The sequence below is a fragment of the Phaseolus vulgaris genome, chromosome 4, assembly GCF_051622355.1.
Source record: "Phaseolus vulgaris cultivar YP4 chromosome 4, ASM5162235v1, whole genome shotgun sequence".
In the NCBI taxonomy this organism is placed as follows: domain Eukaryota; kingdom Viridiplantae; phylum Streptophyta; class Magnoliopsida; order Fabales; family Fabaceae; genus Phaseolus; species Phaseolus vulgaris.
In genome coordinates this window covers 1,693,398-1,719,610 of record NC_143501.1, presented here as the reverse complement: position 1 = coordinate 1,719,610, position 26,213 = coordinate 1,693,398, and the positions used below count along the sequence as shown (strand labels likewise).

At 33.8% G+C, this 26,213-nt stretch overlaps 2 protein-coding genes across 3 annotated transcripts; one reads left to right on the top strand and one right to left on the bottom strand.

Moving 5' to 3' along the window:
- Positions 1-1,758: 1,758 nt before the first annotated feature.
- On the top strand, positions 1,759-22,694 carry LOC137836638 (uncharacterized). 2 transcript variants are annotated; one of them, XM_090301221.1, is made up of 25 exons: positions 1,759-1,973; positions 2,810-2,933; positions 3,030-3,092; positions 3,815-3,916; positions 3,998-4,163; positions 5,245-5,343; positions 6,783-6,932; positions 8,998-9,037; positions 9,241-9,298; positions 9,791-9,873; positions 10,973-11,071; positions 11,181-11,296; positions 11,376-11,494; positions 13,896-13,966; positions 14,350-14,455; positions 16,936-17,075; positions 17,195-17,353; positions 17,431-17,534; positions 17,698-17,873; positions 18,964-19,153; positions 19,514-19,613; positions 20,064-20,232; positions 20,688-20,770; positions 20,847-20,923; positions 22,248-22,694. In XM_090301221.1, the coding sequence occupies exons 1-25, from the start codon at positions 1,938-1,940 to the stop codon at positions 22,417-22,419; spliced, it is 2,802 nt and encodes a 933-aa protein (XP_090157347.1). In that variant the 5' UTR covers positions 1,759-1,937; the 3' UTR covers positions 22,420-22,694. The 2 variants fall into 2 exon arrangements, with proteins under 2 accessions (XP_090157347.1, XP_090157348.1); XM_090301222.1 differs by lacking the exon at positions 8,998-9,037 and having other exon boundaries at positions 1,789-1,973.
- A 1,234-nt stretch (positions 22,695-23,928) lies between these two features.
- LOC150027776 (proteasome subunit alpha type-1-A-like) lies at positions 23,929-25,523 on the bottom strand. Its single transcript, XM_090301147.1, has 2 exons — positions 25,083-25,523; positions 23,929-24,626 (listed from the first exon to the last, which is right to left on the bottom strand). The coding sequence occupies exons 1-2, from the start codon at positions 25,431-25,433 to the stop codon at positions 24,132-24,134; spliced, it is 846 nt and encodes a 281-aa protein (XP_090157273.1). The 5' UTR covers positions 25,434-25,523; the 3' UTR covers positions 23,929-24,131.
- Between the last annotated feature and the right edge of the window lie 690 nt (positions 25,524-26,213).

Sequence of the window (26,213 nt, the reverse complement as noted above, 5' to 3'; positions counted from 1 at the left end):
GTGGTGGTTCAATTTTTCAACCACTCTCCTTTATCTTACAATATGTGAAAGTGGTTCCCATTGACCCAATAGAAGTTTAACATTGAGATTTATAGGTGCGCTAATGAGTTTGGGATGCATTAGTCCAACTTATCTTGTTAAGGCAAAAGTTTAGCACCCTAAGATTATTTATTAAGTGTTAAAAATAACCAAGTATAAAATATTATCATAATTTGTTTGTAAGACGATAATTCTAACAAATTATGTAAAACACAAATATTTTTTTTATGATAAATGATATAACAATGTGTTGCTTTTATCTTGAGTATGATAAGACGAATAAAATAACAAATAAAATGTGTAAGACATCGGACGATAAGTGCATAGACTAAACCATCATCATACTTCAATAAATATTCATATGTTGTAGGAAATGTTTGTCTATCAAGGAGATATGTTTTGAGATAAAATGTGAATTAATATTGAGATCTCTTGGAAAACAAGCTAAAATTGCTCTCTTCGTTAACTTCCTGACACAAAGAGCCTTTTAATTCTAACCTAATTATCTATGATGTACGCTTTGCACTTTTACCACGAATTGATGTAAACGACTGTGCTACCTAAAGAGATAAACATTGTCAGTTATAAATTATGTGTGTAGAAAAAAGTATTAAATGCAACCATTCATGTTGAAGTTCGTTAGATGCAAGTTGAACATAAAAGAATAATTGTAGTTGTTCAACGCCTATATAAAGTCAACCATAAAAAAAAAAAGCAAAGGAGATACCATTCCAAATTGTTGATGAGGTAAAAGGTATTCCTCAAAGCTTCATAAGTTTTATCTTAATCAAGCTGCCCTAATTGTTTCCCAGCTTCAGTGCCCTCAAAAATTGTGGTTGTCAGATTTCCAGTAGAGCTATTAATGATCATATCTTGGGAATCAATCACTTTAGTAGAAGTTCTTTTTTTTTTCCTATACTCTTTAGGTTGTTTATGAACCACTTGACCCCCCACAAATTTCCTATACTCTTTGTTGTTGTCAGTATTATTCTTGTTTTGAGAAGACTTATGTTGAGGACCAACAACAATAGGATTCTAAGCATTAAACACTCGACACCGAACAAGATCATGCCCAATCATATTACAATGAGAGCAAAATAGAGGATGTCACTCATATTCCACATCAGCTATAAAAGTAAACCTGAACGTTCAACCAATAGCTGATTAGGAAAAGATGATACAAGATCAATATCAACAAGCACTTTAGTATAAAAACCCTTATTTTTTTCATAGTATGATCATTCAAGGACAAAGGGGTACCAATTCCTCTAATAATAGAACATATAGCCCATGGTTTCGAATATTCCAGAGACAAATTGTAAATTTGAACAGAAATATGAATTTTAGTGATTTTCATAGTAGATGGAACAAAGTCTTTTGTCTAGTCAAATAACCTCAAAAAACTCAGAGATAATTTCCATGAACCAATCCTTAGAACTTTCCTCATGTCATTTAAAGAGGAAAACTCAAACTCATAAAAATCATTGCCAAAGAGATATAACCTTCCACACAAACTATAATGTTTCTTGGTTAAATCAAAGTGTGTTAGGGGTTGATACCCTTAGTATATATTTTAATTTAATAAAAATGTGACGTGTTTTTCTAGTTATTTATTATTTAAATATAATTTATAATTATTTTTAATAAAATATACCCAAATACATATTAATAATTATTTATATAACACCTAATTTTTATTTTCTTTAAGTTAGATGAATTATATTAATTAGGAAGTTTTCACTTATTTGTGATTATTCTTCCGTAATTCAAATCTCGTCTCCATATGTGTTACTCGTCCTCACTCCAGCACGCTGAACCCTACCCACTTTGTTCTCGACTGTGCCTCGCCGTGTAGTTGCCGTGGTCTGGTTCGTCCTTTTGCAGTGGCACCACCTACCATGATTCGTTCTTCTGCAGTGGCTTTACCCATCTTGGTTCGCCTTTTTTTTTTCTTTCTTTTCTCTGTTTGCTCTTTGTTTCTGCAGCAACAACTTCACCCACCCTCCCCAATTTTTTTTTTCTGCTCAATACTTATGTCTAATATATGAATCTGAAACAAAGTTGTAGATTAATAATCCATAATTGATAGCTATGATGCTTGATTTTCGTTGTGCAAAGAAGTTTACCTTCTCCTTCAGGACACCTCATGGAAGTTGTATGTTAATAATCCAATCCAACGATTTCTGCGTGCTTGCTTTGGTCTGTAATTATCCCTTTTGTTCTCTATTCCAATGACATTTCCGGTGTGGCACATTCTGGCCAACCCTGTGACAGTGCTCTATTTCTGAGGCTCCTATATAAGAATTTGGTCTACATTTTTACTATATAAGAACAAGTCATCAATTTTGGCTATGTTTTTTTAACTTGCATCATTTCTCTACGAGTCCCCTTTTTTCTCTATTTCAATGACTTTTTCCAGTGCGGCACAGGATTTATAGCCAACCCTGTGATTGTGCTTTGTTCCCTGTTTCTGACACTCCTACATTTTTATCTTTCTCTGCTGTTGGTTTATGTTTTTATCATTTATATATCTGGTATAAATTGTATAGCACGAATCAGGGTGGGAGATGAATCCATGATTCATTTTAGGTTCAACCTAGCTCTTGATCCATGACAGAATTAATCTAGAGAGCATAACTGTTCTGATGTTGATTATTTCGTTTTATTTTATTTTTAATAGCTAGTTCTTGTGGCCTCTTAACATCCATGTGATAAGTTTGTCATTTCTGCAAATAAAGACATTCATAACGCTTATTGTGATTTTTATCAGTTCTTAATAGTTAGTTCACTTGGATCTCCTATTGAAACTCGCAAAAGTGGCAGATCATCTGTATTCTCACTGTTTAACCTCAAAGAAAAGAGTCGCTTTTGGAGTGAGGATGTTATACACCATGGTATGTTGACACCTTGTTCATTGAGTCAAAACTTCTTTTTTCACTGTCCAGTAAGAGATTTTTTTAATCTCATTAGTTAATTTGTTGGTTCTTCAGATTTTGATGATTTGAAGTTTTCAAGCCATGGAAAATTAAGCTCATTTAATTATACCAATGCAGGTATGCATGCATTCTTTAAAGTTCTTCGCAAATTAACTTTGTTTCTTTGAACTACTGTTGTTTTATAATGTACAATCCTATATTCTTCTATTTAATGAATATTTATCCTAGATAAGTCTATGTTAATTTTATTGCTATAAAAGTTAACATGGATTGTCAAATTCTTAGCTTCCAGGCTGCTAGTTGTTTTATTTGCCTCTTGTGTAGAAACTCATCCCAGAGATTAAATAGGTGGAGTTTTCCTTCTCATCCATTTGAGCTATATTATACTTGTGAAAAAATGTTTGTGGTATACTTTCTTATTCTTGTGTATGGAATTCAATATGTCCAATAGCCCAATAGATCATGATCATTTAGTCAAAAAACAAAAGCTTTTGTAGTTTATGACCCATGACATTTCGTGACTGAAATATCAATGTTTTTTAATTCTAAACCTTTGGCAAGTCTCACCCCTCACCCCTATTCTTGGTTAGTCTAAAGATGAAAAAACTATCAATGCTGTATTTATTTGTTCCATGTCCAATATAGGACTATTGTTATCTTGTTAGCACTGGTTCTAGCTTATCTTTCTCTAATTACATTTTTATCTTGTTTTGATATACTATTATATTTTGATCACCACAGTGGTTGTAGCTGTATTTTAAGCATGGATTGGCTAAAGCTTCTGCAATTTACTTTGAAAAATGAGCACCTAGTCTTAAAATAATTTTATTGTATTTCAGGGAACATAGCTAATTATCTAAAGCTTCAGGAAGTTGATTCCATCCACCTCCCAGTTCCTATGAATTTTATATTTATAGGATTTGAAGGGAAGGGCAGCCATGGTACATAGCTGAAAACTAACTTTTTTGGTTATTTCATATTATTGGAATGTAGATTCTATAGCGGTTTTTTGTGTCTTTCAGAATTCAAGCTTCTACCAGAAGAAATTGAGCGTTGGTTTACCAAAATTGATCATATCTTTGAACACACTCGAATCCGACATGAAGAAGTTCTTACTCCATTTTACAAAACCAGTATCGATAAAATGCGATGGCACCACCTTCCTGTTGTCAGTCACATAAATTACAAGTAACTTGTGTTTTTTTTCTTTTCATCTGGCCTTGAATTTACTGACTAGTGCTTGACATCATCTTGCTTTTATGATAAATTATATGCTCTACATTTCTGAAATTGATACCAGTTTTAAGTTTCAATACAGTAGGGATTTTGACTGATAATTCTAATATATTTTTTAATATAAATGACTACTTCTTTTGATGTTTCAAAAAAATCCATTTCATTCTTCTTTTATATTTGTTCTCTATATATTATATAAAATCAAAGATTATCGGGCAGAAAGATTCTAAGTCGGAAAAAATAGGAACTAAGATATAGGATTTTTCAGGAAGGGATTAAAATAAAACAATTATTTTATTGATATTCTAAGAATATTTTTGTTTCAGCACAAACAAGAAGGAATAAGAATTGGACTCCAAAAGACAAAGAATCCCCCGTAGAGTAACTTTTCCATGTTTTAATTTATTTATTTTAGTTCTATTATGCAGAATAGAATTACAAAAAGTATTAAAAAATGTAGTTATTTTGTATTAGTTTGTGGAGAAACACAAACACAGACTGATTTGGCATCACATTTAGAGGATTTACTCCATAAAACCTTTGAGTTTAACATAGGGATGGAGTGGAAAATTGGCTGGACCAATTTTGAAAGCCAAAGCTTTTGTTAGTTTCATTCTCAGAAGAGAACTAGCAGGGCCTACAATGGCTGCACTCATTTTCTCTTGGACGGAAAACATTTAAACTAAACCTTTTCATCTGATAAATTTGATTGTGCTTTTATCGTTCACTTAATTTAGCAGTTTATTTTTAAATAAAAGGATATATTTTGGAGAATGAAGAGAAGTGCATGGTAGAAGGATGAACAATTTGTCTGAATCAATCAACTTAATCAAAGAAAATTTGAATATTGGTTATGGAATATTTTCTAATCCCTGTTAATAACACTTGTATATCTTTTTCTTTGAGCCCTGTTGATTGGAATGGCTACTCTGAAGTGAATCTGATAATGTTTTTCCTCATTTATTCTTGGAATTTCCTTTCGGTGTGTGAATTGTATTATCTTTTGTTTATGATAATGGACATTATGATGCAGCTTTTCTGTTCATGCTATTGAAATGGGAGAGAAGGTTACTTCCATAATTGAGAATGCCATAAATGTGTTTGGCCGCAAGGATGATCCAGTTGGCAGCAGGTAAATTTAATTTAATTTTTTCTAATGTTGCTAATGATACATGTACTTGAATAAATAAGATGGAGAAAGAATGTATTCAACCTACACTGTTGTGCTTTTTTATTGATGTATATATATGAATTACAAAATAAGGCAAGACCATGGTAGTCAAAATCAAGATCTTACTCAAGATCGGAGAGAGAAATATGAATCGTAAGTCGGGAGATCATAACACAGATTGTAAGATCCTACAAATTTTATGAAAATTTATACACACATTAGATCATTATATCTCACTAAAAATTAATTGAACCTCATAATATATAAAAGAGTACTTAATTAGGTGTAAACACCCATCCTATGATAGGAGTAACTCTTTACTAGTTACAAAATAGTGAGAAAACTTTGAAGACAAGTGGATGGAAGTTCAAGTTTGTCTTTCATTAAATAAACCCAACTGCATTAAGAGAATTCATCAGTGAAAGTTACAAAATAATGAAAACAAAAAAATTGGGTTAAAAATTCACACAAGAAATCATTTGGAGACGGTGGGTCTAGTTGGCCAACACAATTTTTTGAAAAGGCTCTAGATTCCATATTAAGTTATATGAGGATAGAGACATTGAGCTGATATTTATATTGAGAAAAAGAAACCATCACAAAAAGTAGTGGAAATTTGATATCCTCTAAATAGTAAAGATGTGATACGAGAATAACTAAAAATGTTTCTAATAATAAATATTCTTGATTATATAGGATTTGCTCCTTATTTTTATAATTATGATAGTTCTGTTTCTCCCCTCTCCATGCACTGGTAGGGATGGAGCCGATTAATTTGAGTTTCTTTTCTTTTGAAAGGTAAAAGCTAGGCAAAGAAGTGTTTTAAGAAAAACAAAATTTAAAAGTTCAGCCTTCTTTTTAATGGAAACTTTTACAAAGCTAGTTTTAAGTTCCAAGAATACATTACCTAAGAAATTTTAACTTGAAAGTAAGTTTCAAGCTTAATGAACTATATAGTTATTGAATGGTAAATGACCAATTTGGTCCTTGGATATGTAAAATAGGGGCTATTTAGTGTTTGAAAGAACAAAAATATTGATTTAGCCTCTAAATGTTTGATCCCTAAACTTAGTGTCAAATTTGTCCTTAAAGGTTACAACTTAATTACAATAGTCTCACAAAATTTAATAAGACGTGATTGTCACACTTTATACACATTCAAAGACTCAATTAGAATTGTTGTACTTTTAGGGACTAAATTAATAAAGTGTACACTTTAAGGGAGCAAAATGACTTAGTAAATAACTTTAAATGCAAGGCTCTTTTAGTTTTAACTTCAAAGTAGCTACGAAGCTCTAAAGAAGTGAAAACAAATGTTACTTTAGGAACATAATGTGTCTTCTTTTAGTTTGCTTTTGAATTTCTTGCTTTCTCTTATTTTTCTAATTTCTTTATTGCAGGGACACTAATGGTGGTAGTTGGCAAGTAGATGTGGACATGTTGGATGGCCTTTTTTCTAGCCTAGTTGAATACCTTCAGCTAGATAATGCATACAATATTTTTATTTTAAATCCCAAGCGTGATGAGAGGAAACCTAAATATGGGTATAGGTGCGTATTTGTAGAATGTTGTCATTTATTATTTATTATAAATATCAAATCCAACAATGTCACCTCTTTCATAAAGAATCTTGGAATTGTACACAGTTCAAACTCATGAGTTTGTAAGCCTAAATTCAAGGACCAAAGTAGTTATTTACCTTGTGAAGAAGGGAAATCAGTTTTGGGGAGAGAAAAGGTATTTGATGATTAAAGGGAATGCTTCTAAAAGGGGGATTCCTAGAATTTAAAATTAGAGTTTAACTCAATCACACAAAATTCCTTGTAAGGTAAGGCCTATCCAAGCTTCTATTTTTAGACATATCTCTAGTTGACATGGATTAAGACAACTTTCCAACATTTTCCTTAATGTCCAAGGCAATTTCAGGTGTCTCAAATATGGATTTAATATAGACTATGGTATCATCGTAGGATTAAGGCCTAACACAATTCATAAGATCGACTTGTAAGGTGAGGTGAAGACTCTGCCTATGTTTTATAATATCTATATTAATCATATCTCTAATTAATGTGAGAATACCACCATCATTGAGACTGCAATTAAGGTAACCTCAAAGAAACCTCAAGGTACACTATGGGTGACCACAATTAAAGCAACTTTTCAGGGCTTAACATTTTTTTGTAGTTTGCAGTTATAGCTTGGGGTATAGGATACCAATCATTTTGTAGGGAGCCTTTTCTCTTATATTTGCCATATTTTCTATTCTCAAAGGCCTTAAGAGATTATGGTTAATGCATGTAACTTGAATGGCATTAAAAATGGATGGTGCCATTAAGGCACATGTAGGTGCTGTTGTGTCCTCTCTAAAAAAATAGGAAATATTTTGGTGTTCCACATTCAAGATTAATTGGTGAGATCACATAATTCAATCTTGAAGGAGCATATTGGCTCAATTCAGTGATCATTCAGCTAGGTTGAGTTCCTTGATGACTGACAAGTTGGGTCTTCTCCAAGTCAATGTGGCAATGCACATTGAGTTGGTATAAAAATGCAATGCCAACAATGTTCACTGTAATCACCATTCACTAGCTCAAGAACTAGGGGAAACACCATTCAAGTCATCAATGATTCAGGAGAATCTACGTAACATCTCCTGTAGAAAAAACCAAATATTAGCGATTGGTAGAAAAGTTTATTTATCACAGTTGATATCAGACATTGCTTATGCAGTTAGTGTGGTAAACTAGTTTATGCATTATCCAAGAGAAAGACACATGCAAGCAGTTGATACAATTCTTCAGTACTTAATGTCAAGCCCAGGAAAATGGTCATTCTTCAGGAAACGAGACACTTTGACCCTGAAGATATATACTTATGCAGACTATGCATGTTCTATTACTGGTAGAAAATCTACATCTCAGTATGTTTTTTGGAGAAAATCTAGTGACCTGGAGAAGCATAAAAATAGGATAGAGTATCTCGTTCCAGTGCAAAAGTTGAATTTCAAGCCCTGCTCAAGGCATGTGAAGGACTTTGGATGAAGATCATACTTGATGACCTTAAAGTATAGGTTGACATCCCTATGCAATTGTACTGTGATGACAAGTCAGTCATGAGCATTGCCCGTAATTCAGTCTAACATGATGAGACCAAACATATTGAAATTTGACAGGTACTTCATCAAAGATAACCTTGACAGAGGCCTAGTGGTTATAACTCATGTCCATACAAGATTTTAGATAGTAGACATTTTAACTAGAGGGCTTCCTCAGGGCAGATTCAAGGATCTTGTAGGCAAGTTGGGGATGAGATTGATATTCATTCAACAGCTTGAGATAGTGTTGTAAATGGCAGATTATTAGGATATTTTTTTTTTCAATATCTCCATAGTAATTAGGAAAAAATATTTATTTTTTAAAAAGTTTTTGGTTATTACAATTTACAAATAGAGATTATGAGAATGTAATTGGTGTGATTGATATCAATAAAATAATTCTTTATTTTCTTACATAGTTCAGGTCTAACCTATTATGGGTATCTGGGAAAATTATCTGTTTTGGCCGTGCTTTTGTTACTCGTGTTTTTATATATTGTTTCTCTTACAAAATATTTCAGGAGAGGTTTATCTGAGCCCGAAATAAACTTGCTAAAGGAGGTATATAAAATGTTCTGTCTTTTCTCCTTAGAATGTGCATTGCTATTGTGATTTGGTTGTCATTTGTAAAATGTATCATACTATGTTTGGCACTCTTCTGCAGAATTTATGAACTATTTACTAGCAAAAAGTAATTGCTAAATATTTATTTCTACTGAACCAAAGTCTTCAGTGCCAACACTAACAACTACCATATTGTGCAGAATAAGAGTTTGCAAATGAAGCTTCTTCAGGCAGAAAACATTCCTGAAAATATTCTAGGTATGAGATCGATTGTCATTTCATTTTGTCTAAGGAACTTAGTACTGGATTCATCAAAGCCAATGAGCAGCTTGTGGGCATTCTAACTATATCCTTAAGAGGTTCTAGAGTTGAATTTATATATTCCAAGCTTGGTGCATACAATTTATATGCTCCAGCTTGAGAAGGAGTGTTGAAATAGGTGTAATTATTTTGTTGTATTTTTGGGTGTACCTACTTTATGTTAAGGAACATATTTTTTTAGCTTTCCTCTTTGAGATATATTTGTAGTCATGTTTATATATACACATACATCAGCTGAGATGAAACTGACTGGTTTTGGCCATCTCTAAATTCAAGTAAAATTAACACCACAAAGTCTTTCCATAACAACAATGCTTATTCAAACTTTTATTATTTATGATATACTTCTGCAGTTGATGTTTGCAGTCCCTCTTTATTTCTTCTTTCTTTTACTTAGAACCTCATTAGGTATTTACTATTGCTCTACAGCTCTTACTAAGATTCAGCGACCTTTGTATGAAAAGCATCCAATGATGAAATTTTCTTGGACAAGAACCGAGGATGCTGATATTGTAAGTATTTCATTTCCTTGTATGGTGAAAGCATATATGCTCATTAATTTTTATTTTGCATGATGTGATTCAAATCTTTCACATGATTGGATGACCTTATGATAGTCTTATACCAAATTCAATTGGGGCAAGCTTTAGTTGTTTTTCCTACTTATTTTGAACTTCATTTACCTACAAAACTAATATTAATCCTCATTCAGTTCTACTTTATTGATCTCTTGTGCATGCAAAATTGGCTACTAGTCCTCCGAATTAATCCTTCTATTTCAGATTTCTTTTCCCTACCTCTTGCACCATAATGTCCTATTGCATTATCAGTTGGACTTTCCAAATGATCATCTCATGTCTCGGCTGGCTTCGAAATATGCATTTCCTCTATGTCCAAGATTTTTCTACTCTTTTTCTCTCCATGACTTCTATTTATCATTGGCCTCTTTATCAGCTACATCAAAAGTTAACTTGTAGGAGCTAATACAAGAGGAAAGTGGAAATTAGCTAGGAAGGGAGAGGGCATTTAGTTATTTGAGATCAATTAGATAGGGTTAATAGTGTTTGTAGTACCTGAAAATTTTTGAACTTTTTATTTTTGCTTTCCAGCTTCTAAAACTAATAGTTTTCATTCATGCCTGTATATTTTTAAAATAAGAAAACTTAGTCCTTAATGCTAGTAACACTTTTTCCCTCTATACTGGGACCAAATTTTGGGCATTTAAAAAAAATATACGGACTAAAACCAAAGTTTTGAAAGTTCAGAACAAAAATAAAAAATTGGAATTTTTTGTAGTCCTAAAACAGCATTGACTCATTAGATAATACGGTGCATGGATAATTTCAAAGAGTTAAAAATTTTAATAAAGGAGAAAGAAACCCTCTGACATGGATGTATATTTTACAAACCACAAAATCATAATCTTCGTGTTCTCTCCAATTATATATTTCTTTGCTTGAAGTCGAAGAGTATCTAGCAGTATTTCTACTGTAGTTGTCCTTCTCAGAGCTCACTTACAATTTGGGTCTGGTCTCTTTTCTGGAGTTCATGGTGTAAGCAGTGTAAATTTTTATTAAATGTTTGCTGTTTTGGTACAACAACAAAATGCAGATGGATTGGTATAATATTTGGCTAAATGCACTAGATAATTTTCGGAGGTTGTATCAAGGGAAAGACATAGTTGAGATCATTGAGGTCAAAGTTTTACAGGTATACCACTCATCAGATGTCTCCACTTATAGGAAAGTATATTTAATTACTAAAATTTTTGCACTACGTTTTTTCCCGAAGTTTTCATTTTTTGATCCTGTATTTCTAGTTACTAAAAGGGAAGGATCAAGACCTGAAGCTCCATCTAGAGAAGGTATTAAAATCTGCAGACTACAGTGGTTTTCAAGCAGAATGTCTCACTGATACATGGATTGGAAAGGACAGGTTCAATTTCTTACTTCACAAAATGCTAAATTTTCACTCACATTTCTTTTTGTTTACATTCGTTAGTGTTTTGTACCAGATGGGCATTTATTGATTTAAGTGCTGGTCCCTTTTCATGGGGACCTGCTGTTGGTGGAGAAGGTGTGCGTACGGAAGCAAGTTTGCCAAGTGTAGAAAAAACGATTGGTTCAGCTTCAGGTAGTTATGATTTGATGTGTGTAATTTATCCAGCTGTAAATCATGCTTTTGATATTAGACTATAGTGTTAGATGTTGTAGCTGTCAATGACATCTGCATAGTTAGTTATACAGTTGATATATATTAGTAATTAATTCAGCATAATATCTTATCTATAAATAGGGAACTCTCAGTAGTAAGTTTAAGTTCAGTATAATAGTTTTCTCAATATCATAGTAAGAGCTTGAAAAATTCCTAAATCATGGATAATGCTTCTCTGATGCAGAAACTGACCAACCACTTTGGGTAGAATGACTATAATTATGTAAGGAAACAAATAATTATTTTATTGATAACTCTTAGGAAGTGGGTTCATGCCTTATTCGATCTCACAAAATTGATTTATAAGGTGAGGATTGCATCCCATTTATATTTATAATTTGGCCTTATTTCTAGATGATGTAGGATTTCCAACACACCCTCTCATGCCGGGGTATGAACATTTTGAGCGTGGGATAATACTTTGCTTATTTGCATTCGTATTAAAAGGACATTGATTATTTGGAACAGCATCTATAGTGCATATCCCTATTATATAACCTAAACTTTGGCAATGGCCAGCATAGTCAGGAAATTGAGTGCATGCTCGTTGACAAGAGGGTTTGCTACGAACAGCAGAGGAAAATAGAACAATGAACATGGCTGCAAGGATAAGATTCAGCAAAACCATTGAGAGAAGTGAGTGAGCCATGTTAGGAAGTGCGCTTAAGCCTAACTCATCTTCACAAAATCGGTTTATAAGGTGAGTTTTGACCCACTTATATACTGTAAATTGGCCTTATTCCTAGTTGATGTGGGATCTCCAACAATAACAATATCACCAACTCACTCACAATGATAATCACTCTCAATATCAAAATTACCTTTGTGGGGTAGACTTTAGCGGTGAGAAAGGTCATGATGGTCAATGTAACATTCAATTTTAAGTTTGTACCATTAAGTCATACTGAAGTATTGTGTTACCACCAATCCTAACAATGGTCAATCTAAAAATTCTTAGGACAATCCTCCAAATTTTAGGGTCCAACTATTTCCTTGACCCAACCTTACTATACTGCAGTTAGTTCACCTTATGGTCCCAATCAGTTTGCCACTAGTGCTCAAGCCCATTACACTACCTTTCCACTACCTCAATGATCCCAAAATAGGTATTTTGATTCAAGGGCTACATTCATGTTACAACAACTCCTGAATTTCTGAAGCAACAAACTGCAATTCCACATGAAGAGGTTTTCCTCTTGGGTATATTTACATATCTTTCTTTTTTGTGCCTTCAGCAACCAAAAATCTTGTGAGTGTAACCAAATTTGTAAATGATAATGGTTTTTACTTTGAATTTAATCCCAGTAACTTTTATGTCAAATCTTAGGGTTTCCTTGGCTCAAATGTTCTCTCTTCTGGTGTGTTTGATAATGCAAATTTACTATTCATGAAGAAACATTTGAGTGTATTTGTGAGGATTTTGGTTTGGTATAGGTGATTTGGGTGAATCTCTGGAGAAAGTTTGGAGTGAGAAGATTATGTGAGATGGAGAGAAAGTGGGAGATTGTGAGTATTATATGTAAATGACTATTTTTCCCTTCGGTGTTCCAATTTTTTGTTTTCTCCTTTGTGTTCAGGCTTTCTTGGACACCTTGAGAATTTCTATTTTTTACCCTTGTGTTCTTGGCTTTTGATCTGTAGTGGTCTCTAGACTTGTCCATTCCATTTCTACGTCACCCACAATTACTTCATAAAAGCTTAATGGCAAAATTACTTATTTTGGTCTGCATGTGTTGACATTTGGTTTCATGCCCAAGGTATTCTTCATAATCGCTTGGAAGATAATAATAAAATACCATTAGACAAAGTTAAACATTGGAATTAGATGGATTTTCGTTTTTGTGCCTTGTTATGACAGTCTGTAGAACCAAATATGTTGGGACTTTTAGATCATTCAAACTTGTAACTCTTCTGGAAGAAGGCTAATAATGTTTGGGCAAATGATATTCAATGCCTTTATGACTGTTCATAAACTGACATCTCTTAAACAAATACGCCATTGCATGACTTCTTTATCACTAAAGCCCGACCGGCTGGTGAGTAATTGAATATGTTCTTAGAAGTTTATTCTTTATAAGAGATTAAGAAGAAGTTGTTTAAGTTTTACATGATTAAGATCTTCATGCCATGCACATAGATTTTGATCTATTTGGGATCTAATTCTGACCATCAAGAAATTCCATCAATGCCATGCACCTCTGATATATTTGGTTGACTTGTAAAGTTGCATCTTATTTGTTTTGCTCATTATGCATGGCTTAACTCTTGATGCCATGTTATATTTCTGGCTATTTTGATCCGTTTGCATTGCTAATTGCAGAAATTTCAGAAGAAGAAGCTGAAGACCGATTGCAAGATGCTATTCAGGAGAAATTTTCTGTATTTGGTGATGTATGTAAAATAAGTTGGATCTAACAATATATTGCATATGGTTTTTCTAAGAACGAGGTTTTAGAGAGTTGTAGTAAATTGTAAATACTCTGGATAATTTCTACCTCATACATTGTAAATACTGCAAACAAATTAAAAAAGAAAAGTGTGGTTCAACCAAAATGTTAAGGATGTGAAACAAATTGTGATAGAAACAAACACTTTTATTCTAGGTTTCTCTCAAGTTGACAGGAATTTTATGTAGTGTTTGTAGACTTTGATATCATTGGAATGTGATAATGATGTTGAGAGGAATGTAGGCATCCAATATATGTAGTAAATGTCCCCCCCTTTCCGCAGTCATTTTTCTAAAAGTAGGTCAATTGTTACTTTTAATGTTGCAGAAGGAACACCAGGCGATTGATATTCTTTTAGCTGAGATTGATATATATGAGCTTTTTGCTTTTAAGCATTGCAAAGGAAGGAAAGTTAAGCTTGCTCTTTGTGAAGGTAATCTCATTATGTAGCTTTTTGCCTTTAAATTTCTAAATTTAACTTAAAGTTTGTTGAATTCCCTTTTTCATTTTGGTAAAAAATGATTTCCTTTACTTTCTCATAAAATCTTGATTTTTGGACATGTTGGGAGATAACAAATAAACACAGGATATGAACAGTGTAATTAAAGCTAGGTCGCAGCAAGCATTGAAAGCTATAGGACAGTACAAAGTTAGAAAATAATATACGTAGTTAATATTCTTCAAATCAATATAAACACAAATCTTAAAGATCTCCATAAAATATGAACAAAAATGCAAATTTGAGCTTGTTTTTAAAGTATAAGCGATTCTGCATAATGTTTTCAAATCAAATACCAATCTTGACATTGTGAATGTTTTACAGATTCATTATCCATTTATAAACTAACCCACTTACATTAGTATAATGCTTCAACGTACTGATCCAACATAATGTGACACGGGTATGTTATATTAGACTTGGAAAAGTGCAGACAAAAACAGTTTGTTTTCGTCTGGAGAATTCTCCATTAAATAGTGATGATAATTCTGATTTTTTAGCCTTGAAACTGGCTATTCTGCAATAAATTTTATCCTTCTGCCAGGCTAACTAATTATGGACGTAATTTTATAATTATAGCTGTACAATCATGCAGGAACTGTAACCAACAAATCTGTGCTAATAATAACAGATATTATGTAATATTCTACAATCTATGCCAATTAATTACAAATATTCTGCTAATCATTTCTTTTGGCTTCCCACCTGAAATTGATGTAAGTCTACAATCATCAATATGTTGATTAGGAAATTCTGGTGCTGACATGTCAAGGGTTTGGTAAGAACGTTAATGATTTGAACAGATGTAGAAACATTAGGCTAGGTAATAGCTTTGTGGTCGTAGGCCTCCCAGATTGAGTAGCAATCAACCTCTATGTGCTTCCTTCTTTCATGGTAAACAGGTTTGCAACAATTTGAATGGCACTTGTATCGTCAACAAGTATGGAGTTGGTTTTGCATGTGAAAAACTCAGCTCCAAAACAAGAGTCTGTAGCCAAGTAATCTCAGAAGCAATTTGCAGATATGGTGTGATATTCAGCTTCAATAGATCATTTAGAGACTGAATTTTTTTTCTTGCATTTCTAAGAGATAGAAGGATTCCCTAAAATATACACCAGCCAGTAGTGGATTTTCATGTATTCGAACATCCAACCCAATTAGAATCACTTTAGGCTTGAAGTTATGATGACACACTACCAATAGGGAAAAAAGACCACGATTGCAAGTACCCAAGAGATACTTAATAATATGGTGTATTGCTGAAAGGTGCAAATGTTAGGAAGATACCAAGCAATGTTGTGTGAAACTTTTCAAACCATATTGTTGGTGCTTCTTTCAATCCATATAAAGAATGCTTCAGTTTGAAAACAATATTAAGTAAAGGTGAAAGCATACTGGTATGAAGTTAGACGTAAATTTCCACCTTGGGGTCACCATGGAGGAATGCATTCTTTGTGTCCATAGGTGTATTTTCCAAGATTCAAGTGCAGCAATGGCAATCATAGTGCACACAATAGTCATTTTGGCCACAAGTTAAAAGGTATCCTCATAATCAATGCCAAATTCTTGCTTATTTCCTACAACAATCAGCCTAGCCTTGTATTTATCTATTGATCCATCTGAACAAAGCTTTATATTGGGTGGCCAAGATGCGTATGCTATAAATTAACAATGGCTGAATTTCAGTAAACAAAAGGAAGGAAAGCACATGGAGGTTGAGAAAAATAGAGAGGAAAAAGACCTTCAACTTTGGGCCATTTCTTGATCATCTTCCGAGGTTGAATAACTCTTGCCATTAAGGCAAACAATTAAGATATCATACTTGTCACTAGACATGAAGTTGAGAAAATAAAAATCACGAAAAAATCATACAAGAGACAGCAAAACAAGGATAGTCTTGCAAAACCCAAAGGCTTTGGATAGAACTAAGATAGGATTACAACCTAGTCTGATACCATATTAGGAAAAAATGCATATCAAAATGATGTGTTTTCCTCTGGAGAATTCTCCATTACCCTTGAAACTGACTATTCTGCAATAAAGGCTATCATGCAGCTGGGCTAACTAATTATCGAGATTATTGCATAAATATAGCTGTACAATCATGCAGAAATTGTTTACCAATAATTGCTCCAATAATAACAAATATTCTGTAATATTCTGCAATCTACACCAATTAATAACAAATATTCTGCTAGTCAATTTCTTTGGCATGGTAATCATTTGAAGTATCTATGCTTCTCTGCTAGTGAGATGTTCTCATAATGCTTTTATTTGTATGCAATAATGCTTTTTTTTATTTTTCATTCTAATTATCTAACTTTGTAGATTTCACAGCTCAGTTTATGTAGGTTTAAAATCTACAACGTTTTATTGTAGTTTTTCATACAGCTTGTAACATTTGATAATTTCAGAACTTGATGGGAGGATGCGGGATTTGAGAAATGAGCTACAGTCATTTGAAGGTGAAGAATATGATGAAAGTCATAAGAAAAAGGCCATAGAAGCTTTGAAACGGATGGAGAGCTGGAATCTATTCAGTGATACACAAGAGGTCAGCCAGTTAATCTTGGTTAATTTAGTAAATTACTATAATGAGTGGTGTGCCCCCAATTTTTGTGTAGCTTAAATTTCTGGTTAGACCTCTTCATTCAAGGATTTACCCCTTTGCAGGAGTTCAAAAATTACACAGTTGCGCGTGATTCTTTTCTTGCACATCTAGGTGGAACACTGTGGGGATCTATGAGACATATTGTGTCACCTTCGGTTGCTGATGGTGCTTTTCATTATTATGAAAAGATATCCTTTCAGTTGTTTTTCGTGACACAGGAGGTAAGATGTCTTTTCGATCATTTGAAAAGGTTTGCAACAGCTGAATATTGATATTGCCCTTGTATTATTTTTTGCAGAAAGTTAGGCACAATAAACAGCTTCCTGTGGATATGAATGCTATAAAGGACAGCCTTTCTTCCTTGACGGTTCCTTCTCAGAAACCAATGTTCAGTCAGCACATGTATGTTATGAATTTTTAATTCTACCCTTTCCTTGCCTTACCTTTAATTAGGCATTTGGTTGGTGAAATGTTTTCTTAACAAAATGCTGTGGATCTGATTTATCACGTTCTTATGAAATTGTGCATTCTCCCTAGTTTTCTAGTTACATAACTATGACTTCAGGTTGCCGCTGTCGGAGGATCCTGCCTTAGCAATGGCCTTTGCAGTTGCACGACGAGCAGCTGCTGTACCTTTACTGCTTATCAATGGAACCTACCGAAAGACAGTTCGAACATATCTTGATTCTGCTATTCTGCAATATCAATTGCAAAGGCTGAATAAACATGGTTCTCTTAAAGGTCATTCTTATACCCTTATGTCCTGTTTTAGAATGCCATTTGTTTGTACATGGAAAAATGGGAATAAGTTGGACAGTCCTCTTGAAGTTGAGAGAATAAAAAGGTGAAAGGAAAATTAAGTTCGAACATATCTTGATTCTGCTATTCTGCAATATCAATTGCAAAGGCTGAATAAACATGGTTCTCTTAAAGGTCATTCTTATACCCTTATGTCCTGTTTTAGAATGCCATTTGTTTGTACATGGAAAAATGGGAATAAGTTGGACAGTCCTCTTGAAGTTGAGAGAATAAAAAGGTGAAAGGAAAATTAAGTTCGAACATATCTTGATTCTGCTATTCTGCAATATCAATTGCAAAGGCTGAATAAACATGGTTCTCTTAAAGGTCATTCTTATACCCTTATGTCCTGTTTTAGAATGCCATTTGTTTGTACATGGAAAAATGGGAATAAGTTGGACAGTCCTCTTGAAGTTGAGAGAATAAAAAGGTGAAAGGAAAATTAATTTCGTCCATTGATTAGTGTATATGCTGCTCAATCTATTTTCATCCTTGCACATTTTTATTCCAAGCAAATTTTGGGGAATTTCATTTTGAAATCTTTATTCAATTAAATAAATAATCAAGCCTGAATTAGAGATGAGTTTAAGACAACCTTTGTTTAAATTCTATAAGATGCTTGGCGTTATGCCTCAATTGCTGAATAGCAGGTGTGGCATGCTGTATTTGGGATGATAGTAGCATCAATCCTTACTATATATTAGTTTGCGTGTGTCTAAAACTCTTTACAGCTTATAGCTTGGAGTTTCAAGTTCATAGTGTTTGCTTCACTAAGTGACCAAAAGTTTGTCACGGACTATGCATAAATATATTAGTCACACCAAAATTGTCTTGTTTGTTATCATCAAAACATGGATGTCAAAAGGGAAAAACTGAAGATATGTAAAGTGTGAAATAGTAGGGATTAACAAGGACTTTCTACGTCTAGCATGTAGGGGTTGCGCATTGTGGTTGGACGTGATAAGTTTAAAATAAAGTTCTCTTTTATTCTTGATATTCTGCCTATTGATAAATATATTAATATTTGGTGCAGGTAGGCATGCACATTCCAGGTCCGTGCTCGAGGTTCCAATCTTTTGGTTCATCTACAGTGAACCACTTTTACTAGACAAATATTTTCAGGCAAAAGCTCTGTCTGACATGATTATTGTCGTTCAGTCAGAGCCGTCCTCCTGGGAAAGCCATCTACATTGTAATGGACATTCACTTCTACTGGACTTGAGGTAAGATTCAGAAACCTATCTTCCAACTTTCTAAAATTGCTTATTCATCTTTCTTGCAAAACACTTTCTTAAAAAAAGGTTGTTTTGGGGGGAATTTGTTGATGATGGAGCCAAAAATATCAGGATATCAAGCAATGCTTCACTGTTTTGGGGGGAAATTTGTTGATAGTAGGCCTTACATTTTCAATATTTTTGTCAAAGCATCGTATTTTATTGATTTCACTGGGTAAGGGGAAGGGCAAGAGGTGAACTTCTATAGAAATTTATATTGAACAATTGTGATAGTACCTTTATTTATCGTACAAAAATAATCTACTCATCAGTTCTTTCATCATTTCATCCTTTATATGGACAATAAAGGCAGCCTATAAAAGCTGCAGTTGCTGCCACTGCTGAGCATCTTGCTGGATTGCTTCCCCTTCATCTTGTCTATGGTCAAGCCCATGAGACAGCAATCGAGGTACATTTGATCTAATATTTGGAGTTCAATCTATTTCTTTGACGCATTTAGTATTTTAGGTCTTACTGAATCCAGATATCTTTCATTTGTTGAGGTTCAGCTCTTGTGCATAATGTATGGGACTATGTTACTCTTCTTTGGGTATACCTAAGCCCTTAAAATGCAACAATTCACCCACACCTTGCAAAACTCCCCAACCCCCCTAAAATACAAAAAAGTGATGTATGTTAGCAAAAGAGCCTGCAGGAAGCTAGACCACCTTTTCAATTTGTCCTGGTTGCAGATGCTTAATGCCTTTGTCAACAATATACATACTCATTTAGAGATTAGCCTGTGTGAACTGTGTCCCAAGTTCCTAGAACAGTCAATGTCCATATACTAAAATGTAGCTTCGTTTTCAAGTGTATTTGAATCACACCATATTGTAAGATTTATCTCTGCATATGACAGGACTGGTTATGGTCAGTAGGATGCAACCCTTTCTCCATTACATCACAAGGTTGGCACATTTCACAGTTCCAGTCTGATTCAATTGCTCGGAGCTATGTCATTACTGCCCTTGAAGAATCAATACAACTGGTTAATTCTGCCATTAATCTTTTGCTAATGGAACGTACCAGTATCCTTACTGTGTAGCATTGAAGCTATTTAATGATAGACAAATGACTATTTCAAAATGCATCAATGAGATCATTATTATAATGTGCCATATCCTCTATTTCTGTTATCTTTCCTTTTTAAAGATTTATTCCTTTATCAACATTTCATCCCAAAATGAAGACAAAAATGAGAAATTAAACTTGTACTAAGAAAGTGAAATTTAAATCTAATTCAACCTTGAAAAACAAGAGGGGGGGGGGGGATATATATTTTATGTATCTTTGAAGAATTAAAAGTCTATTTCATATAGTCAATGTACCATTGCATTTGCCTTTGTGAGAAAAAATATTGAAGCATATTTTATCAAATTAAACCATGTGAAACCAAACCTGCCCTTTGCTTTTCAGGAGTATCGTAGTGCTTTTGTTTTTCTTGAGACACAATGAGTTAATGTGAATTCTTAACAAAATAAAGCTGACAAAACGTTCAGGATCTTCCTGTCCCAGGAGCATGAGCTTGTAAACAAGTACAATTATGTTGTTAGCCTTTGGAAAAGGGTGAGTGATAGTTATTTGTAGCTTCTATTAAATTTGTAATCTTATTCTTAAATTCCATGAATGTTGTATTCTTCAGGTATCAACTGTCACTGGAGAATTGCGTTATGTTGATGCATTGAGGCTACTAAACACCTTGGAGGATGCATCCAAAAGGTTGGGCACTATTCTTCAATAAGCATTTTAATGAAAAGAACATACTTATAAGAGAGCAACAAGAGATGTGTACCTCCAATAGACAACCAAAAAAATAAATATAAAGCCATAAGAACGAAGAAAAGAACATCTGCTATTCAATGCTCTAACCAATCTCTCTGCTTGCCTAGCAGAGAAATCTCTTTAATATAGCTCTCACATCTCTTGAACAGTCTGACATTCACCAACAGTAGAAAAGGGCCCTCACCACAAATGTCACTGTTGGTTTGTGAACTAGGAAACACTGCAACTTTTAGGATACAAAATACCTGCAAAAAATCATCTTCATTAATCCTATTTAGCAGGCTTTAAATAAAATAGGTGGTTGCATCACATAATGCGGCTGCCATGACTGCATCATGCCATAGTTGCGGACCACGTAATATTGCAACCACAATTCAAAAGTCAAAACCTAGCTACTAAGCACAACATCCCAAATTGAGGACTAGTCCTTAGAGAGGGGGCCTTAGAGTGTGAAGGTTTTTGGCAAGTTATGCTATTGCACAAAACATTACAGCAAGGGCTAGTTGATGAAAGGGTGCTATTTTTTCCTCTTTGGTGCAGGTGTTTTATCCTCTAGTGAGAAGAGAGAATGAATAATTTCAAATTTGTATTATTTTAATAGAATTTGGAATTCCACCCTTTTAAGTAATAAACTCATGAATTTCTAATTTCTAATTTTTATTCTTAAAAATTCCTTTTCCAAAAAAATAGTTCATTTCATTACAAATCATTTTAGTTTTTTTAGAAAATGAATTATTCTTTTAAAACTCTTCATCCAAACACAACATCATGTATTGTGCAACCGTTATCTAGCTCAGCAAGCAACTTTTTTCTGAACTCAGGCTACACACTAATTGAGAAAGCACTTTATTATTGGCTTCTTACTCAAACAGTAGACAATTTATTCATTGTAATGTCACACGTTCCTATTGAAGAATGTGTTCTGTTGGAAATAAATGTATTAATTGATCTAAAGGCTTGGTAAACTAAGGAGGATAAATACTATGGTGCATAACTGTTTGCAACTCTTTGGTGCATCTAGTTGGAGTAGTGGTTGCACATTTATGGGTATCTAGTTGGTCTCACTGGTATTCAAAGTGAGTGACTATTATAATGTACAGACAGAGCGACTAGCAAGCCCTATTTTATCGTTGATCTTTATTCAGTTCGTTATTTCTTGCCTTTCATATCAAGAAGCCATTTGAACTGAAGGAATTAACGTGCAATACGACTTTTTTATTTTTCTTAGATTTTGTTTTTTGTCTGACAATCTCTCATGCAGGTTTGTTGGTCAAGTTAATGCGACTCTTGCCCTTCTTCATCCAATCAACTGCACAAGAGAGAGAAAAATACATATGGTGTTTGATATGACAACTATACCAGCTTTCTTGATTGTTCTAGGGTGCCTTTATATGGTATTGAGACCAAGGCGACCAAAACCAAAGATTAATTGAGGCTTCTAGCTACCATTTTGAAGTCTAATGGAAGGATTTGACAAGGGTTCTCCATGTTGGCAAGTGTAAGCTTGGTGGTAAGGATTTACACCATTTTTATGATAGACGTACATAATTTTGTCGGATTTTTAGACTTTGTTGGTCATGAGTACCCTCAAGCACATTTAGTTTAAAAATAGTTTTTTATGCGTCAATTTTTGCCTGTATGCAAATTGTTTATATTTTGAAAATCATTTTAAACTAGAGCTAATCAGTAAGGGCTATATCTTTCTCCACCCTATGATTCCTTCATGCACCTTTATGAGATGTTGGAAAACTTTAAAATATTCATGTTTTAGATTTTTTGATTGCAAAACACGGAAATATGTTCTAAATCGTAAAATCTAGAATAATATTTCAAGTCATGTCCATAATAATTTTTCTAGAAATATGTTTTTGAATTGTATAATTCAGAATAATTTTTTTTAAAATTTTCAACTGTGCAATCTGTCAAATTATACAATCTAAAGTATTTTTCATCCAAAAAAATTTCTACAAGCATGGAAAAAAGTATAGGTTAAAAGAAATTACCTTAGTAAAAGTTACTTAACGCCGCACTTACTCAACTCAAATCCATGATAAACAAAGTTTTGTATAAAGATAATAGGGGATTAAAATACATGATTTTTATTTAGAAGAATTAAAATGTTAGAAAGTAAATAATTAGTGTATAAGATAATGGGGAAGATATTTTTTAAAAAGTTAAATAAGCAGAAAACGTGAGAATCAAAGAGAATGAGTACCCTAAACTTTCCGCTTAAAGCTCCAAAAGAAAGTTTAAAAAAATTATTTTTAATAAATTAATCTTTTAAAGCATAATTTACTTTTATTAATTAATTATATTTTGAAAATAAATAATTAAAACAAATATTAAAATAATAAATAAATATTAATATATTACTTTAATAGTATATTGAAATAAATCATTTTAATTTTAATTTTATATTAAAATTTAAATTAATTTATTATCATTTTAAAATATAACTTATATATATATTAAAATTTATAATTAATTATTTATTTAATTTAAAATTTATTTCAATTACACCAATTACTTCACTCATAAACCTTTATAAATCTCAATCCAAACAACTTTTTTTTCATACTTATACCTAAAATTCATTCTCTAAAATACATGAAACATTAGAGAGATCTTAACTAAAATACAAAAAAGGCTTTTAAAAAATTCTTTTAAGATCTTAACTATAAAATATTTCACAAACACATTCATGCTCACAGAGGACCTCAGCCAGTTTTGATACTGGCAAAAATTTAAACCACAAACTGCCAAATATTCTAACATGAATTATTTAAATTAATAATAAAGTTATTTATATTCAAAATCATTTATAATATAGTCAAATATAAGAAAAACTAGACACCCCAGAGCTGAAGATGAACAGTTGCTTTTCTCATAGGCTACAAGAGTCAAGCATTAAATAATTAAGTTTAAACAGTTATATCTAACAATTTTCATCGAGAATTTCAGTAAAGTTCATCAAACAGCTATAAAATTGTTTACAATGATCAAGCACGGATGAATTGCAGAAACAAACAGATTAACGAAAATAAAATACATCAAAAAGATGTCTTCTCCCCATAAACAGTCAATATGATACCTACTCATCTTTAAATATCGGCATTCAACACCTCTAAAAATAGATTTTTACTAATCAAATTTCCATGGGAGAACCACCTTGATCTCCAGCAGCTGCACCACCTTGATCTGCACCAGAAGCCTGATCCGTGGGAGCCTCCTGCTCCGTTGTTGGCTGAGCTTCTTCAGCTGGAGGTTCTTCCTCCTTTACAATCTCAAAAGTATCAATCAACTGTTGAACAGTTTCCTGATCTAAAATGTGGAATGGCTCACCAACTCCAACCACAGCAATGGTGCACACAGAACTCCTCAGTTTTTCACCTTGCAAGGACTCTCTAGTTGCTATAAGTGCATCTTTGATCAGATCTTCTCGGGAAGAGCCGATGAAGTTATCAAACCTGCGTTCCAAATATGTCTTTGCAGCTTGAGAGCGAGACCCAATAGCAAAAGCCTGATATTCAAAATAGTTTCCACTGGGGCAGTTGTAATACAGGTGAGCTCCTGATTCATCTAATCCGGCGACCAGGAGACCAACCCCATACGGACGTTTCCATGACCGCTGGGTGCAAACCTGCAACTCAAAATTGCATCACAAACATTGATAAGATATCCTTCCAGTTCTGATAAATTTTGCAGACAATTCTCAGTTCTCTTTTGCCATGTAATTCTGCAGATACAAGCGCAAAATTGTCTCCAATGCCCTATTTATACAACTTTCTACGACTAAAACACAACTTAAATATGTGTAACTGCATATAATAGAAATTAGATATGTTTGGAGAAACTTCTTTATAAGCACTTGTATGACAGAAAAATAAGAAGGAAAAACGAAATGCATTCACAGTTCCGAAATTTAACAAACATACAACACGCAATTCACAGTTTAATCGCGTGACCTAAAATCGAAATTAAACAGCGGAACACCAGACGAGTCGTGCCAATTCCAACAATTAAAATGCGAGAGATAGTAATTACTTCTGTCGCTGAAGAAAAACAAAGCATATGTGGAAGGAAGGGGAATGAGGACCTGTGCCTTGTCGGCGAGCTGAACGACGAGTCTGCCGACGGGCAGAGGGGACTCGTAGGTGTAGTTATAGTTGATGCACTCGGAGCGCATGTACCGGGAGAGGACGCGGCCGTCGGCAGTGAGGCCGGCGATGGCGACGCCGATGTGGTTGTCGACCTTGAAGATCTTCTTCTGGTGCGAGGAGAGTTCGGAGTTGGCCTTGTTGACGCATGCGAGAACCACGTGCGTCTTGGATCGGAGACCGATCGCCGCCGAGCCCTGCTTCACCGCCTCCATCGCATACTCCACCTGGAACAACCGCCCCGCGGGGCTCCATGTCGTCACGTCCGTGTCGTACTGGTTTCGGAACATTCTCGATTCAACAACAGAACCAACGCTTTCCCTTTCTTCTCCCTCTTCTCTTCTTCACTCTCACTCTCTTCCCCCTCTGCCTTCAGTGTTTGTTGGACAGGTAAAGTCACGTTTGACTGTTTAGTCCACAAGCCCAATGGGCTCTCACACATTACACCGGCCCGAAATTGGATGCTTCTTCCTGCACCCCTATTGTCATTCAACTATTGGGTGTATCTACCTAATAGTATATGTCAACAATCTCAAGTACTTTTTGAGATTAAGGTAGCATAATTGAACAATAGAATTATTTGGCAAAGGAAATATGCATTTCATAGTTTCAAGGATGTACACAACAGAAAAATAACAATTAGAGATGGTTGAATTGTTATTTTCGTCATTGTGTCTATTGAGTTTTGGCTGAGATTTGAGTCCCAGACTCGTCCCACAAGTTTCGCAATAAATTTTTTATTCATCACTGCCCGGCTGAAAGGAAGGTTCATTCGTGTGTGAAACTGTTTGATTTTTTTCCTGGGTGAATACTCATCCGTTTGACCTGAAATCTGTCCCGTTTTGTCCCAAATTCAGTAGAGATTCTTACGCGGAACTTTAGGAAAAAACCATTTCGGGAGAATTTTTCATAAATTCTGTGCAAATCAAGGCTATCCTCTAGCAAAACTTGTGAAATTTCGCCATACTTTTTGCAATTTTTTTCCAGGTCCGTATTGCGCTGAAAAAGTTCACACAAGTACTTTTGTATGTTGTTTGCACCCAGGTAAGAAGGCACGTCCATAAACAAAT

What these genes read in the sequence shown, in the direction of transcription:
- LOC137836638 (XM_090301221.1), top strand. Translation starts at nt 1,938, where the DNA reads ATGATTCGTTCTTCTGCAGTGGCTTTACCCATCTTG. An exon ending in GAACCGAGGATGCTGATATT is followed by an intron (nt 9,874 to 10,972) that starts GTAAGTATTTCA and finishes AACAAAATGCAG; the next exon opens with ATGGATTGGTATAATATTTG. An exon ending in TTGGAGGATGCATCCAAAAG is followed by an intron (nt 20,924 to 22,247) that starts GTTGGGCACTAT and finishes TCTCTCATGCAG; the next exon opens with GTTTGTTGGTCAAGTTAATG.
- LOC150027776 (XM_090301147.1), bottom strand. Translation starts at nt 25,433, where the DNA reads ATGTTCCGAAACCAGTACGACACGGACGTGACGACATGGAGCCCCGCG. An exon ending in AGCTCGCCGACAAGGCACAG is followed by an intron (nt 24,627 to 25,082) that starts GTCCTCATTCCC and finishes TTTGAGTTGCAG; the next exon opens with GTTTGCACCCAGCGGTCATG.